General features: G+C 45.2%; 1 protein-coding gene and 1 long non-coding RNA gene across 4 annotated transcripts in view; one reads left to right on the top strand and one right to left on the bottom strand.

Annotated features, from left to right (window-relative positions):
* The window catches only part of LOC118371726 (dynein axonemal assembly factor 5), a 78,281-nt gene that overhangs the window by 56,018 nt on the left and 5,130 nt on the right, over positions 1–17,133 (top strand). The window contains exons 10-12 of the mRNA XM_052519510.1: positions 2,392–2,542; positions 10,719–10,875; positions 11,238–11,429. Coding sequence (XP_052375470.1) covers positions 2,392–2,542; positions 10,719–10,875; positions 11,238–11,429 — 500 coding nt within the window. The remainder of the gene's footprint in view (positions 1–2,391; positions 2,543–10,718; positions 10,876–11,237; positions 11,430–17,133) is intronic.
* Positions 5–2,377, bottom strand: LOC127930122 (uncharacterized). Of its 3 annotated transcripts, XR_008136860.1 has the most exons (4): positions 906–2,377; positions 725–844; positions 310–429; positions 5–248 (listed from the first exon to the last, which is right to left on the bottom strand). It is a non-coding gene; the product is annotated as an uncharacterized LOC127930122 (long non-coding RNA). The 3 variants fall into 3 exon arrangements; XR_008136859.1 differs by having other exon boundaries at positions 5–187; positions 725–2,377; XR_008136858.1 differs by having other exon boundaries at positions 725–2,377.

A 17,133-nucleotide genomic window follows, 5' to 3' on the forward strand; every position in this document is an offset into this window, starting at 1 on the left:
TTAGACCTGGATGCCAGTTCCACTGTGTTTTCATTGTTCCCCTCTAACCAGGGACAGATTTAGACCTGGATGCCAGTTCCACTGTGTGTTTTCATTGTTCCCCTCTAACCAGGGACAGATTTAGACCTGGATGCCAGTTCCACTGTGTGTTTTCATTGTTCCCCTCTAACCAGGGACAGATTTAGACCTGGATGCCAGTTCCACTGTGTGTTTTCATTGTTCCCCTCTAACCAGGGACAGATTTAGACCTGGATGCCAGTTCCACTGTGTGTTTTCATTGTTCCTCTCTAACCAGGGACAGATTTAGACCTGGATGCCAGTTCCACTGTGTTTTCATTGTTCCCCTCTAACCAGGGACAGATTTAGACCTGGATGCCAGTTCCACTGTGTGTTTTCATTGTTCCCCTCTAACCAGGGACAGATTTAGACCTGGATGCCAGTTCCACTGTGTTTTCATTGTTCCTCTCTAACCAGGGACAGATTTAGACCTGGATGCCAGTTCCACTGTGTTTTCATTGTTCCCCTCTAACCAGGAACAGATTTAGACCCGGATGCCAGTTCCACTGTGTTTTCATTGTTCCCCTCTAACCAGGGACAGATTTAGACCTGGATGCCAGTTCCACTGTGTTTTCATTGTTCCCCTCTAACCAGGGACAGATTTAGACCTGGATGCCAGTTCCACTGTGTTTTCATTGTTTCCCTCTAACCAGGGACAGATTTAGACCTGGATGCCAGTTCCACTGTGTGTTTTCATTGTTCCCCTCTAACCAGGGACAGATTTAGACCTGGATGCCAGTTCCACTGTGTTTTCATTGTTCCCCTCTAACCAGGGACAGATTTAGACCTGGATGCCAGTTCCACTGTGTGTTTTCATTGTTCCCCTCTAACCAGGGACAGATTTAGACCTGGATGCCAGTTCCACTGTGTTTTCATTGTTCCCCTCTAACCAGGGACAGATTTAGACCTGGATGCCAGTTCCTCTGTGTGTTTTCATTGTTCCCCTCTAACCAGGGACAGATTTAGACCTGGATGCCAGTTCCACTGTGTGTTTTCATTGTTCCCCTCTAACCAGGGACAGATTTAGACCTGGATGCCAGTTCCACTGTGTTTTCATTGTTCCCCTCTAACCAGGGACAGATTTAGACCTGGATGCCAGTTCCACTGTGTTTTCATTGTTCCCCTCTAACCAGGGACAGATTTAGACCTGGATGCCAGTTCCTCTGTGTGTTTTCATTGTTCCCCTCTAACCAGGGACAGATTTAGACCTGGGACACCAGGTGAGTGTAATTAAAGATCAGGTAGAACAGAGAACCAGCAGGCTCTGGACCTCGTAGGGTCAGAGTTGAATAGCCCGGTACTAGAGAGCAGATTTTCTTGGGTATTTCTTAGTGAATCATTGGAGAAGTACTTTGTTGTGTGGGGACTCGGGAGGAGAGACGGCTTCAGAACATCTACTTCTATCCAAGACGTGTACTAATGTAGGAATCAGTCCATTGGAACAACTGACCAACTTCTTTAATTTTTTCTCTCTCTCTCTCTCTCTCACTCTCACTCTCACTCTCACTCTCACTCTCACTCACATTTCAAATGTCATTATGTCTATATACGGTGTTTTAATGATGTACAAGTAGTTCAAGTACAAAGGGGAAAATAAATTAACATAAATATGGGTTGTATTTACAATGGTGCTTCTTCAGCAGGGAAGAACAAACACCATTGTAAATACAACCCATATTTATGTTGATTCATTTTCCCTTTTCTTGTGGCAACAGGTCACAAATCTTGCTGCTGTGATGGCACACGCTGGTATTTCAACCAATAGATATGGGAGTTTATCAAAATTGGGTTTGTTTTTCGAATTATTTGTGGATATGTGTAATCTGAGGGAAATATGTGTCTCTAATATGGTCATACATTTGGCAGAAGGTTAGGAAGTGCAGCTCAGTTTCCACTTCACTTTGTGGGCAGTGTGCACATAGGCTGACATGGCTCTCAAGAGAAGACGGGCTTTCTCAATAGCAAGGCTATGCTCACTGAGTTTGTACATAGTCAAAGCTTTCCTTAAGTTTGGGTCAGTCACAGTGGTCAGGTATTATGCCACTGTGTACTCTCTGATTTAGGGGCAAATAGCATTCTAGTATACTCTGTTTTTTTGTAAATTCTTTCCAATGTGTCAAGTAATTTTCTTTTTGTTTTCTCATGATTTGGTTGTGTCTAATTGTGTTGCTGTCCTGGGGCTCTGTGGAGTGTGTTTGTGTTTGTGATAAGAGCCCCAGGACCAGCTTGCTTAGGGAGCTCTTCTCCATGTTAATTTCTCTGTGGGTGATGGCTTTGTTATGGAAGTTTTGGGAATCACTTCCTTTTAGATGGTTGAACTCTCTCTCTCTCTAGGAGGTTCTGTGAGCACCTGGATGTGTTTCTGTTGGAGTTGCTGCTACCTAACCTGGTGTGGAAGGCAGGTCGTACTGCTGCAGCTATCCGTACCTCAGCTCTCTGCTGTCTGCTAGCCCTGCTGCAAGGGGGAGCCATCCCGCCCAGCCAGGTAAACACACACACAGGTACCTTCACAAGTGAACACATACGTAGAAGCAGAGCTGCCTGTCTGTCAGCACCATCTTACTAGCCTGGTGTATAAACTCTGAGCTTTGGCTAAAAAATATGTTAGCATTGTCAGAAATGCTACAACAAGGTAGCACATCATTGGTTCTTAAATTATAAATGTAATCAAAACTGTTGCTCATACAACCTTATTCAGTCTGAAAGGTGGCAAGTCTGATGGTCAGTTTATGGATACTGTAGGCTCGTTCTTATTCGATGCCTAGATAGTGAGCTAGGTCAGGGAAATAAATAGTCATTTTTTTCCTAATGTTAATGACCCTGTTAAAAATCCAGTTTCATCAACATCAATGTCATATTGGTTTAGATATGATGGTAGGGAGCTTTGAATTTAATCAAACCATACTGATAATTATATATATAAATAAATAAAAATCATTCAAATCAGTGGTCTCCATCATTCTTAAATGGAAGAAGTTTGGAACCACCAAGACTCTTCCTAGAGCTGGCCGCCTGGCCAAACTGACCTATCAGGGGGAAGAAGGACCTTGGTTAGGGACGTGACCAAGAACCTGGTGGTCACTCTAGCTCTAGTGTTCCTCTATGGAGATGGGAGAACCTTCCAGAATGACAACCATCTCTGCAGCGCTCAACCAATCAGGCCTTTATGGTAGAGTGGACAGACGGAAGCCACTCCTCAGTAAAAAGCACATGACAGCCCGCTTGGAGTTTGCCAAAAGGCACCTATAGACTCTCAGACCATGAGAAACAAGATTCTCTGGTCTGATGAAATGAAGATTGAACCCGTTGGCCTGAATACCTAGCGTCACGTCTGGAGGAAACATGGCACCATGCCTACAGTGAAGTATAGTGGCAGCATCATGCTGTGGGGATGTTTTTCAGCGGCAGGGACTGGGAGACTAGTCAGGAATGAGGCAAAGATGAACGGACCAAAGTACAGAGAGATTCTTGAATGAAACCTGCTCCAGAGAGCTCAGACTTGGGCGAAGTCTCTGAATGTCCTTAAGTGGCCCAGCCAAAGGGCCTCCCGGGTGGCGCAGTGGTTAAGGGTGATGTACTGCAGCGCCAGCTGTGCCATCAGAGACTCTGGGTTCGTGCCCAGGCTCTGTCGTAAGTTCACCTAGTTTAAACCATCGGGAGAGTTCACCTAGTCAAAACCATCGGGAGAGTTCACCGAGTCAAAACCATCGGGAGAGTTCACCGAGTCAAAACCATCGGGAGAGTTCACCTAGTCTAAACCATCGGGAGAGTTCACCTAGTCTAAACCATCGGGAGAGTTCACCTAGTCAAAACCATCGGGAGAGTTCACCTCGTCTAAACCATCGGGAGAGTTCACCGAGTCTAAACCATCGGGAGAGTTCACCTAGTCTAAACCATCGGGAGAGTTCACCGAGTCTAAACCATCGGGAGAGTTCACCTAGTCTAAACCATCGGGAGAGTTCACCTAGTCTAAACCATCGGGAGAGTTCACCTAGTCTAAACCATCGGGAGAGTTCACCTAGTCTAAACCATCGGGAGAGTTCACCTAGTCTAAACCATCGGGAGAGTTCACCGAGTCTAAACCATCGGGAGAGTTCACCGAGTCTAAACCATCGGTAGAGTTCACCTAGTCTAAACCATCGGGAGAGTTCACCTAGTCTAAACCATCGGGAGAGTTCACCTAGTCTAAACCATCGGGAGAGTTCACCTAGTCTAAACCATCGGGAGAGTTCACCTAGTCTAAACCATCGGGAGAGTTCACCTAGTCTAAACCATCGGGAGAGTTCACCTAGTCTAAACCATCGGGAGAGTTCACCTAGTCTAAACCATCGGGAGAGTTCACCGAGTCTAAACCATCGGGAGAGTTCACCGAGTCTAAACCATCGGGAGAGTTCACCTCGTCTAAACCATCGGGAGAGTTCACCTAGTCTAAACCATCGGGAGAGTTCACCTAGTCTAAACCATCGGGAGAGTTCACCTAGTCTAAACCATCGGGAGAGTTCACCTAGTCTAAACCATCGGGAGAGTTCACCTAGTCTAAACCATCGGGAGAGTTCACCTCGTCTAAACCATCGGGAGAGTTCACCTAGTCTAAACCATCGGGAGAGTTCACCTAGTCTAAACCATCGGGAGAGTTCACCTAGTCTAAACCATCGGGAGAGTTCACCTAGTCTAAACCATCGGGAGAGTTCACCTAGTCTAAACCATCGGGAGAGTTCACCTAGTCAAAACCATCGGGAGAGTTCACCTAGTCTAAACCATCGGGAGAGTTCACCTAGTCTAAACCATCGGGAGAGTTCACCGAGTCTAAACCATCGGGAGAGTTCACCGAGTCAAAACCATCGGGAGAGTTCACCTAGTCAAAACCATCGGGAGAGTTCACCTAGTTTAAACCATCGGGAGAGTTCAACTAGTCTAAACCATCGGGAGAGTTCACCGAGTCTAAACCATCGGGAGAGTTCACCGAGTCTAAACCATCGGGAGAGTTCACCGAGTCTAAACCATCGGGAGAGTTCACCTAGTCTAAACCATCGGGAGAGTTCAACTAGTCTAAACCATCGGGAGAGTTCACCGAGTCTAAACCATCGGGAGAGTTCACCTAGTCTAAACCATCGGGAGAGTTCACCTAGTCTAAACCATCGGGAGAGTTCACCTAGTCTAAACCATCGGGAGAGTTCACCTAGTCTAAACCATCGGGAGAGTTCACCTAGTCTAAACCATCGGGAGTTCACCTAGTCTAAACCATCGGGAGAGTTCAACTAGTCTAAACCATCGGGAGAGTTCACCGAGTCTAAACCATCGGGAGAGTTCACCTAGTCTAAACCATCGGGAGAGTTCACCTAGTCTAAACCATCGGGAGAGTTCACCGAGTCTAAACCATCGGGAGAGTTCACCTAGTCTAAACCATCGGGAGAGTTCACCTAGTCTAAACCATCGGGAGAGTTCACCTAGTCTAAACCATCGGGAGAGTTCACCTAGTCTAAACCATCGGGAGAGTTCACCTAGTCTAAACCATCGGGAGAGTTCACCTAGTCTAAACCATCGGGAGAGTTCACCTAGTCTAAACCATCGGGAGAGTTCACCTAGTCTAAACCATCGGGAGAGTTCACCGAGTCTAAACCATCGGGAGAGTTCACCTAGTCTAAACCATCGGGAGAGTTCACCTAGTCTAAACCATCGGGAGAGTTCACCTAGTCTAAACCATCGGGAGAGTTCACCTAGTCTAAACCATCGGGAGAGTTCACCTAGTCTAAACCATCGGGAGAGTTCAACTAGTCTAAACCATCGGGAGAGTTCACCGAGTCTAAACCATCGGGAGAGTTCACCTAGTCTAAACCATCGGGAGAGTTCACCTAGTCTAAACCATCGGGAGAGTTCACCGAGTCAAAACCATCGGGAGAGTTCACCTAGTCTAAACCATCGGGAGAGTTCACCTAGTCTAAACCATCGGGAGAGTTCACCTAGTCTAAACCATCGGGAGAGTTCACCTAGTCTAAACCATCGGGAGAGTTCACCTAGTCTAAACCATCGGGAGAGTTCACCGAGTCTAAACCATCGGGAGAGTTCACCTAGTCTAAACCATCGGGAGAGTTCACCTAGTCTAAACCATCGGGAGAGTTCACCGAGTCTAAACCATCGGGAGAGTTCACCGAGTCTAAACCATCGGGAGAGTTCACCTAGTCTAAACCATCGGGAGATGGTTTAATGGTTTAAATGGTTTAAACCAAAGCTTCCCTGCTTTGCCCATTTACTTTCAATATAGATGGTCCCACTCCACCATTTAATGTAATGGACTGTCATCCTCTATCCATCTCTCCCCTCTCTCTTTCCATCTCCATCTTTCTATCCACCTCTCTCTTTCTCCTGCTCTCTTTTTCGCTATCTGTTTCCTTTTGTCTGCCCACCTCTCTCTCTCTCTCTCCTTGTCATGACTAGAGCAAGGCAGCAGGTGTGTGGTGGAGGGGAGGGTTACATACCTTTGTCCCACTGGAACAATGCTGCCTCTGTCCTGGTTCCATTGTTGTGGGCTGTAACCATCACTTAGACAGGCCCCTGCACCTGCCCTTGGGACTGTCTGCCCACTCAGACATATTCACACCCTCTCGATCGTCTGTGTTTGCCCTTGGGACTGTCTGCCCAGTCAGACATATTCACACCCTCTCGACCGTCTGTGTTTGCCCTTGGGACTGTCTGCCCAGTCAGACATATTCACACCCTCTCGACCGTCTGTGTTTGTCCTTGGGACTGTCTGCCCGGTCAGACATATTCACACCCTCTCGACCGTCTGTGTTTGCCCTTGGGACTGTCTGCCCAGTCAGACATATTCACACCCTCTCGACCGTCTGTGTTTGTCCTTGGGACTGTCTGCCCAGTCAGACATATTCACACCCTCTCGACCGTCTGTGTTTGCCCTTGGGACTGTCTGCCCAGTCAGACATATTCACACCCTCTCGACCGTCTGTGTTTGCCCTTGGGACTGTCTGCCCAGTCAGACATATTCACACCCTCTCGACCGTCTGTGTTTGCCCTTGGGACTGTCTGCCCAGTCAGACATATTCACACCCTCTCGACCGTCTGTGTTTGCCCTTGGGACTGTCTGCCCAGTCAGACATATTCACACCCTCTCGACCGTCTGTGTTTGCCCTTGGGACTGTCTGCCCAGTCAGACATATTCACACCCTCTCGACCGTCTGTGTTTGCCCTTGGGACTGTCTGCCCAGTCAGACATATTCACACCCTCTCGACCGTCTGTGTTTGCCCTTGGGACTGTCTGCCCAGTCAGACATATTCACACCCTCTCGACCGTCTGTGTTTGCCCTTGGGACTGTCTGCCCAGTCAGACATATTCACACCCTCTCGACCGTCTGTGTTTGCCCTTGGGACTGTCTGCCCAGTCAGACATATTCACACCCTCTCGACCGTCTGTGTTTGCCCTTGGGACTGTCTGCCCAGTCAGACATATTCACACCCTCTCGACCGTCTGCGTTTGCCCTTGGGACTGTCTGCCCAGTCAGACATATTCACACCCTCTCGACCGTCTGTGTTTGCCCTTGGGACTGTCTGCCCGGTCAGACATATTCACACCCTCTCGACCGTCTGCGTTTGCCCTTGGGACTGTCTGCCCGGTCAGACATATTCACACCCTCTCGACCGTCTGCGTTTGCCCTTGGGACTGTCTGCCCAGTCAGACATATTCACACCCTCTCGATCGTCTGCGTTTGCCCTTGGGACTGTCTGCCCAGTCAGACATATTCACACCCTCTCGACCGTCTGCGTTTGCCCTTGGGACTGTCTGCCCAGTCAGACATATTCACACCCTCTCGACCGTCTGCGTTTGCCCTTGGGACTGTCTGCCCAGTCAGACATATTCACACCCTCTCGACCGTCTGTGTTTGCCCTTGGGACTGTCTGCCCGGTCAGACATATTCACACCCTCTCGACCGTCTGCGTTTGCCCTTGGGACTGTCTGCCCGGTCAGACATATTCACACCCTCTCGACCGTCTGTGTTTGCCCTTGGGACTGTCTGCCCAGTCAGACATATTCACACCCTCTCGACCGTCTGTGTTTGCCCTTGGGACTGTCTGCCCAGTCAGACATATTCACACCCTCTCGACCGTCTGTGTTTGCCCTTACATGTGTGGAATGACAGTTTCACAGCCGGCTCAAACACCACTTTGCGTTGCACCACTTTTAAAATTGTGTTTAACAACGGTGAAAACAGTTTGGAGAACACTGGCTGTGTGTGGGTGTGTTCCTTTCCACAGGCAAATCAAACCGGGCTTTGTCTGGGGAACATTGTTCCAGTCCTTCACTCCTTCCTGTAAAAACAATTAGCTGCTCCATTTACACACCACTCCATCAGATAGACACTGATGTCATTTTAGATCACTTTATTGCCAAGTCTCTCTTCTCTTCTCTTCTCTTCTCTTCTCTTCTCTTCTCTTCTCTTCTCTTCTCTTCTCTTCTCTTCTCTTCTCTTCTCTTCTCTTCTCTTCTCTTCTCTTCTCTTCTCTTCTCTTCTCTTCTCTTCTCTTCTCTTCTCTTCTCTTCTCTTCTCTCTCTCTCTCTTTCTCTTTGACCCTCACTCATGTGATCTTAGACCAGCTCAGGGATGGTTGTGTTCTGTTGTTGTCTACCTGGTCCAGTGTCAGTCTGCTGCAGCTCTGTCCTGCTGTGCTTTCCCCATCACTCCCACACTCACAGCCTGTCTCATAGTCACCAGGGATGATGGGCAACAGCCATCTCTGTCCAGTTCCTCCTCTGTTTAAAGTGTTTGGGAAGTCAATTGGTTATATAACAGGGTCTCCAGTGTCAGACCTGTGCTTTGGATTACTGTGTGTACTAGAGTGATTCACTGGATCCTGGTTAACACAACATGTATGAAATGTGAGTTCAGCTGTTAAGCTTTCCTGCTCTTTCGCTGCCAAGTGCCCACACAATATTTGCACAGTAGTAGTTGTGTACCGTAATTTCTGGACTATTAAGCGCACCTGAATATAAACCGCACTCACTGAATTTGAAAAAAAATATATATTTTGTACATAAATAAGCCGCAAATGTCTATAAGCCGCAGGTGGCTACCGGTACATTGAAATGAATGAACTTTACACAGCCTTTAAACGAAACACGGCTTGTAACAAAAATAAATAGACTTTAATGAAACACGGCTTGTAACAAAAATAAATAGGCTTTTAAACGAAACACGGCTTGTTACAAAAATTTCAAAAATATCAGTAAACAGTAGCCTACCAAGAAAGTCATTGGTCACTATCTTCCTCCTCCTGTGCACTGAAACCACTGAAGTCATCTCCTTCGGTGTCGGAGTTGAATAGCCTCAGAATTGCTTCATCCGATGTTGGATCGCTGCCCTCTTCAACACGCAGCAGTCCAGCCTTTCCAAACCCGTTGATGATAGTGGATTTTTTGACAATGCTCCACGCTGTCAGCAGCTCTATTTCCTTTTCCAACAGCCAGATCGATCGCCTTCAACTTGAAAGCTGCATCATATGCATTTCTCCGTGTCTTTGCCATGATGAGGGTGACAAAATGACTACCGTAATCAGAATGATGGGAAGTTTGAGCGCGCTCCATTTACGTCACATTATGTGACGGTGCTCAGTTTTTTGGCGGCATGAATCTTGCGAAAGCGGGAAAAATCCATAAATTAGCCGCGTCATTGTATAAACTGCGAGGTTCAAAGTGTGGGAATAAAGTAGCGGCTTATAGTCCGGAAATTACGGTATTCTGTCTGTAGTATGGCCTGTCTGTTCAGGGACATCTCTAGCCTTTTGTGGGCCCTAAGCAAGATTTGAACATTTTTTAGTGACCCCCCTCTTGACGGTTGAGAGAAATACATTTCCTGCAATTCTACATGTTGCCATGGGGCAGAGAGAACTGCAATTCTACATGTTGCCATGGGGCAGAGAGAACTGCAATTCTACATGTTGCCATGGGGCAGAGAGAACTGCAATTCTACATGTTGCCATGGGGCAGAGAGAACTGCAATTCTACATGTTGCCATGGGGCAGAGAGAACTGCAATTCTACATGTTGCCATGGGGCAGAGAGAACTGCAATTCTACATGTTGCCATGGGGCAGAGAGAACTGCAATTCTACATGTTGCCATGGGGCAGAGAGAACTGCAATTCTACATGTTGCCATGGGGCAGAGAGAACTGCAATTCTACATGTTGCCATGGGGCAGAGAGAACTCCAATTCTACATGTTGCCATGGGGCAGAGAGAACTGCAATTTTATAACATATATTTTATGCAATTCTACAGAGAGAAATGTGCAGTTTTTCAGCTAATTTCCTACCCATTTTGCCATGGGGTGGAGAGATTTTTACATTTTTAAAGCATATTTCCTGCAGTTCTACACATGTTGAAATGAATGATGCCATGTTAACATGATAGTCATTCTCACTCAGATAGGCTAACAAAATCATTGGGGGCCCTCTGGAGCTCAGAGCCCATGGGCATGTTCCCCGTGTGCCCGGTATACAACCATGTTTACCAGAAGTGTAAATAGCTAGCTAAACTAACTACCAATTAAAACATTGTTTGCTGACATGGATAGTTGAGTGACTGACAGTGACTGACATAAAGAGAGAAAATGCTGATGCACAACCAAATGTTCTGTTTTTATCTCTGTGTCTGTAGTTACTGGCCGTAGAGGAGAGGCTGAGCCCCCAGGTGTTGTCTGCTCTAGAGGAAGACTCTCAGCTGTCCAGACTACTGGCCTGTCGCTCTCTGTCCACTCTGCTCAAACTGATAGGACCCAGTCTCCACCCAGATGCCCTGAACAACATCTACCCTGGTACTAATACTGGTGTCTCCCTCTGTGTGTCCTGTGTTTGTTAGAGCAAACATGTCTTTCTCTCCTCTCTTGCCCACAGTATGCCTATCTTTCATTCACTCTCTTTCTTTCATTCTCTCTCCTTCGTTCCTCTCTCAATCCTCTCTCATTCCCTCTGTCACTGACACACACCTTTTTTCTACATATTTCTAGAATGCATCCATGATTGTTTATGATCCTATACAAATAGATTTAGACATTCTAATTTAGTCATTCTAATTTGTTCCCCTCCTGCTCTCTGTTTGTGTCTGTGTGTCTCCTATCTTTGCTTGTCTCTGGGTTCTTTCATAAATGTGTGTGTGTGTGTGTTTGTCCGTCCTCAGAGGTGCTGAAGCGTCTGGATGACAGCAGTGAGGAGGTGAGGGGCGTGGCCCTCAGGGCTCTGGGCCTATGGCTTGCCTCACTGGGGAAAGACTACAACTCCCAGCTCTACAGTCAACACCTGGAGGTCCTGTTCCAGCAGCTGCTGCTGCACCTGGACGACCCAGACAGCCGCGTGCAGGACACTGTGCTTGGTGAGACTCCCAATACCACATTGGTCCAATCCTAAATCAATCCTTAGACCAGGAAGAGAGGTCATGACAAACCTTAGACCAGGAAGAGGAGTCATGACAACCCTTAGACCAGGAAGAGGAGTCATGACAACCCTTAGACCAGGAAGAGGAGTCATGACAACCCTTAGACCAGGAAGAGGGGCCATGACAACCCTTAGACCAGGAAGAGGGGCCATGACAACCCTTAGACCAGGAATAGGGGCCATGACAACCCTTAGACCAGGAAGAGGGGCCATGACAACCCTTAGACCAGGAAGAGGGGCCATGACAACCCTTAGACCAGGAAGAGGGGCCATGACAACCCTTAGACCAGGAAGAGGGGCCATGACAACCCTTAGACCAGGAAGAGGGACCATGACAAACCTTAGACCAGGAATAGGGGCCATGACAACCCTTAGACCAGGAATAGGGGCCATGACAACCCTTAGACCAGGAAGAGGGGCCATGACAAACCTTAGACCAGGAAGAGGGGCCATGATGGAAAAGATGGTATGGAGGAGAAACAGATGAGATTGGAAGACATGAGATGTTGATAAAGAACACAGATACCATGATGATGGTGATGATGGCTAGTGAACATGAGATGTTGATAAAGAACACAGATACCATGATGGTGGTGATGATAGCTAGTGAACATGAGATGTTGATAAAGAACACAGATACCATGATGGTGGTGATGATGGCTAGTGAACATGAGCTGTTGATAAAGAACACAGATACCATGATGATGGTGATGATGGCTAGTGAACATGAGCTGTTGATAAAGAACACAGATACCATGATGATGGTGATGATGGCTAGTGAACATGAGATGTTGATAAAGAACACAGATACCATGATGGTGGTGATGATAGCTAGTGAACATGAGATGTTGATAAAGAACACAGATACCATGATGATGGTGATGATGGCTAGTGAACATGAGATGTTGATAAAGAACACAGATACCATGATGGTGGTGATGATAGCTAGTGAACATGAGATGTTGATAAAGAACACAGATACCATGATGGTGGTGATGATAGCTAGTGAACATGAGATGTTGATAAAGAACACAGATAGCATGATGGTGGTGATGATAGCTAGTGAACATGAGATGTTGATAAAGAACACAGATACCATGATGGTGGTGATGATAGCTAGTGAACATGAGATGTTGATAAAGAACACAGATACCATGATGATGGTGATGATAGCTAGTGAACATGAGATGTTGATAAAGAACACAGATACCATGATGATGGTGATGATAGCTAGTGAACATGAGATGTTGATAAAGAACACAGATACCATGATGGTGGTGATGATAGCTAGTGAACATGAGATGTTGATAAAGAACACAGATACCATGATGGTGGTGATGATAGCTAGTGAACATGATGTTGATAAAGAACACAGATACCATGATGGTGGTGATGATAGCTAGTGAACATGAGATGTTGATAAAGAACACAGATACCATGATGGTGGTGATGATAGCTAGTGAACATGAGATGTTGATAAAGAACACAGATACCATGATGATGGTGATGATGGCTAGTGAACATGAGATGTTGATAAAGAACACAGATACCATGATGGTGGTGATGATAGCTAGTGAACATGAGATGTTGATAAAGAACACAGATACCATGATGGTGGTGATGATAGCTAGTGAACATGAGATGTTGATAAAGAACACAGATACCATGATGGTGGTGATGATAGCTAGTGAACATGAGATGTTGATAAAGAACACAGATACCATGATGATGGTGATGATAGCTAGTGAACATGAGATGTTGATAAAGAACACAGATACCATGATGGTGGTGATGATAGCTAGTGAACATGAGATGTTGATAAAGAACACAGATACCATGATGATGGTGATGATAGCTAGTGAACATGAGATGTTGATAAAGAACACAGATACCATGATGATGGTGATGATAGCTAGTGAACATGAGATGTTGATAAAGAACACAGATACCATGATGGTGGTGATGATAGCTAGTGAACATGAGATGTTGATAAAGAACACAGATACCATGATGGTGGTGATGATAGCTAGTGAACATGAGATGTTGATAAAGAACACAGATACCATGATGGTGGTGATGATAGCTAGTGAACATGAGATGTTGATAAAGAACACAGATACCATGATGGTGGTGATGATAGCTAGTGAACATGAGATGTTGATAAAGAACACAGATACCATGATGGTGGTGATGATAGCTAGTGAACATGAGATGTTGATAAAGAACACAGATACCATGATGGTGGTGATGATAGCTAGTGAACATGAGATGTTGATAAAGAACACAGATACCATGATGGTGGTGATGATAGCTAGTGAACATGAGATGTTGATAAAGAACACAGATACCATGATGGTGGTGATGATAGCTAGTGAACATGAGATGTTGATAAAGAACACAGATACCATGATGGTGGTGATGATAGCTAGTGAACATGAGATGTTGATAAAGAACACAGATACCATGATGGTGGTGATGATGGCTAGTGAACATGAGATGTTGATAAAGAACACAGATACCATGATGGTGGTGATGATAGCTAGTGAACATGAGATGTTGATAAAGAACACAGATACCATGATGGTGGTGATGATAGCTAGTGAACATGAGATGTTGATAAAGAACACAGATACCATGATGGTGGTGATGATAGCTAGTGAACATGAGATGTTGATAAAGAACACAGATACCATGATGGTGGTGATGATGGCTAGTGAACATGAGATGTTGATAAAGAACACAGATACCATGATGGTGGTGATGATAGCTAGTGAACATGAGATGTTGATAAAGAACACAGATACCATGATGGTGGTGATGATAGCTAGTGAACATGAGATGTTGATAAAGAACACAGATACCATGATGGTGGTGATGATAGCTAGTGAACATGAGATGTTGATAAAGAACACAGATACCATGATGATGGTGATGATAGCTAGTGAACATGAGATGTTGATAAAGAACACAGATACCATGATGGTGGTGATGATAGCTAGTGAACATGAGATGTTGATAAAGAACACAGATACCATGATGATGGTGATGATAGCTAGTGAACATGAGATGTTGATAAAGAACACAGATACCATGATGGTGGTGATGATAGCTAGTGAACATGAGATGTTGATAAAGAACACAGATACCATGATGGTGGTGATGATAGCTAGTGAACATGAGATGTTGATAAAGAACACAGATACCATGATGGTGGTGATGATAGCTAGTGAACATGAGATGTTGATAAAGAACACAGATACCATGATGGTGGTGATGATGGCTAGTGAACATGAGATGTTGATAAAGAACACAGATACCATGATGGTGGTGATGATGGCTAGTGAACATGAGATGTTGATAAAGAACACAGATACCATGATGGTGGTGATGATAGCTAGTGAACATGAGATGTTGATAAAGAACACAGATACCATGATGGTGGTGATGATAGCTAGTGAACATGAGATGTTGATAAAGAACACAGATACCATGATGGTGGTGATGATAGCTAGTGAACATGAGATGTTGATAAAGAACACAGATACCATGATGGTGGTGATGATAGCTAGTGAACATGAGATGTTGATAAAGAACACAGATACCATGATGGTGGTGATGATAGCTAGTGAACATGAGATGTTGATAAAGAACACAGATACCATGATGGTGGTGATGATAGCTAGTGAACATGAGATGTTGATAAAGAACACAGATACCATGATGGTGGTGATGATAGCTAGTGAACATGAGATGTTGATAAAGAACACAGATACCATGATGGTGGTGATGATAGCTAGTGAACATGAGATGTTGATAAAGAACACAGATACCATGATGGTGGTGATGATAGCTAGTGAACATGAGATGTTGATAAAGAACACAGATACCATGATGGTGGTGATGATAGCTAGTGAACATGAGATGTTGATAAAGAACACAGATACCATGATGGTGGTGATGATAGCTAGTGAACATGAGATGTTGATAAAGAACACAGATACCATGATGGTGGTGATGATAGCTAGTGAACATGAGATGTTGATAAAGAACACAGATACCATGATGGTGGTGATGATAGCTAGTGAACATGAGATGTTGATAAAGAACACAGATACCATGATGGTGGTGATGATAGCTAGTGAACATGAGATGTTGATAAAGAACACAGATACCATGATGGTGGTGATGATAGCTAGTGAACATGAGATGTTGATAAAGAACACAGATACCATGATGGTGGTGATGATAGCTAGTGAACATGAGATGTTGATAAAGAACACAGATACCATGATGGTGGTGATGATAGCTAGTGAACATGAGATGTTGATAAAGAACACAGATACCATGATGGTGGTGATGATGGCTAGTGAACATGAGATGTTGATAAAGAACACAGATACCATGATGGTGGTGATGGTGATGATGGCTAGTGAACATGAGATGTTGATAAAGAACACAGATACCATGATGGTGGTGATGATAGCTAGTGAACATGAGATGTTGATAAAGAACACAGATACCATGATGGTGGTGATGATAGCTAGTGAACATGAGATGTTGATAAAGAACACAGATACCATGATGGTGGTGATGATAGCTAGTGAACATGAGATGTTGATAAAGAACACAGATACCATGATGGTGGTGATGATAGCTAGTGAACATGAGATGTTGATAAAGAACACAGATACCATGATGGTGGTGATGATGGCTAGTGAACATGAGATGTTGATAAAGAACACAGATACCATGATGGTGGTGATGATGGCTAGTGAACATGAGATGTTGATAAAGAACACAGATACCATGATGATGGTGATGATGGCTAGTGAACATGAGATGTTGATAAAGAACACAGATACCATGATGGTGGTGATGATGGCTAGTGAACATGAGATGTTGATAAAGAACACAGATACCATGATGGTGGTGATGATGGCTAGTGAACATGAGATGTTGATAAAGAACACAGATACCATGATGGTGGTGATGATAGCTAGTGAACATGAGATGTTGATAAAGAACACAGATACCATGATGGTGGTGATGATAGCTAGTGAACATGAGATGTTGATAAAGAACACAGATACCATGATGGTGGTGATGATAGCTAGTGAACATGAAGTGAGTGAATATGGCTTGATGTTGATCAGGTGGGTAGCAGTAGTGCTCATGTTTCACAGGCTCTGTCCTGTCTCAGTCAGAGTTTAAAGAGTTGATCCCTACGTCTAACAGCCCCATACACATAACCACATTGCTTTGGATATCAGATCCCCCTTTTCCATCGTATCAAAGGCTATCTATCCACCTTCTCCACTCCATCTTTCACGCTGACCCGTGCGAAGCCCCCCACTCCACACACACACACCACCACTCCCCTCGTCCATCTCGGGGCCGAGAGTGGATCCAGAGGCAGAGGAGTGTGTGTGATTGACGCTCCGTCATCACCCCTGAAAAGCTACACAACTTCCCTTCTGGGTGACAGTGAGTATGTAAGAGAAGGTCCTGTTCATAAACATGATTTACATCCCAACCACTGAACATCCTGTGGTCAAGGTTACTGATCTGATACCCCGACACACAGCCAGAACACAATGTTAACTCTGATAAAGGTTTCAAACGGAGTGGAATCCACAGTATGG

The sequence above is a fragment of the Oncorhynchus keta genome, chromosome 5 (assembly GCF_023373465.1).
Source record: "Oncorhynchus keta strain PuntledgeMale-10-30-2019 chromosome 5, Oket_V2, whole genome shotgun sequence".
NCBI lineage: Eukaryota > Metazoa > Chordata > Actinopteri > Salmoniformes > Salmonidae > Oncorhynchus > Oncorhynchus keta.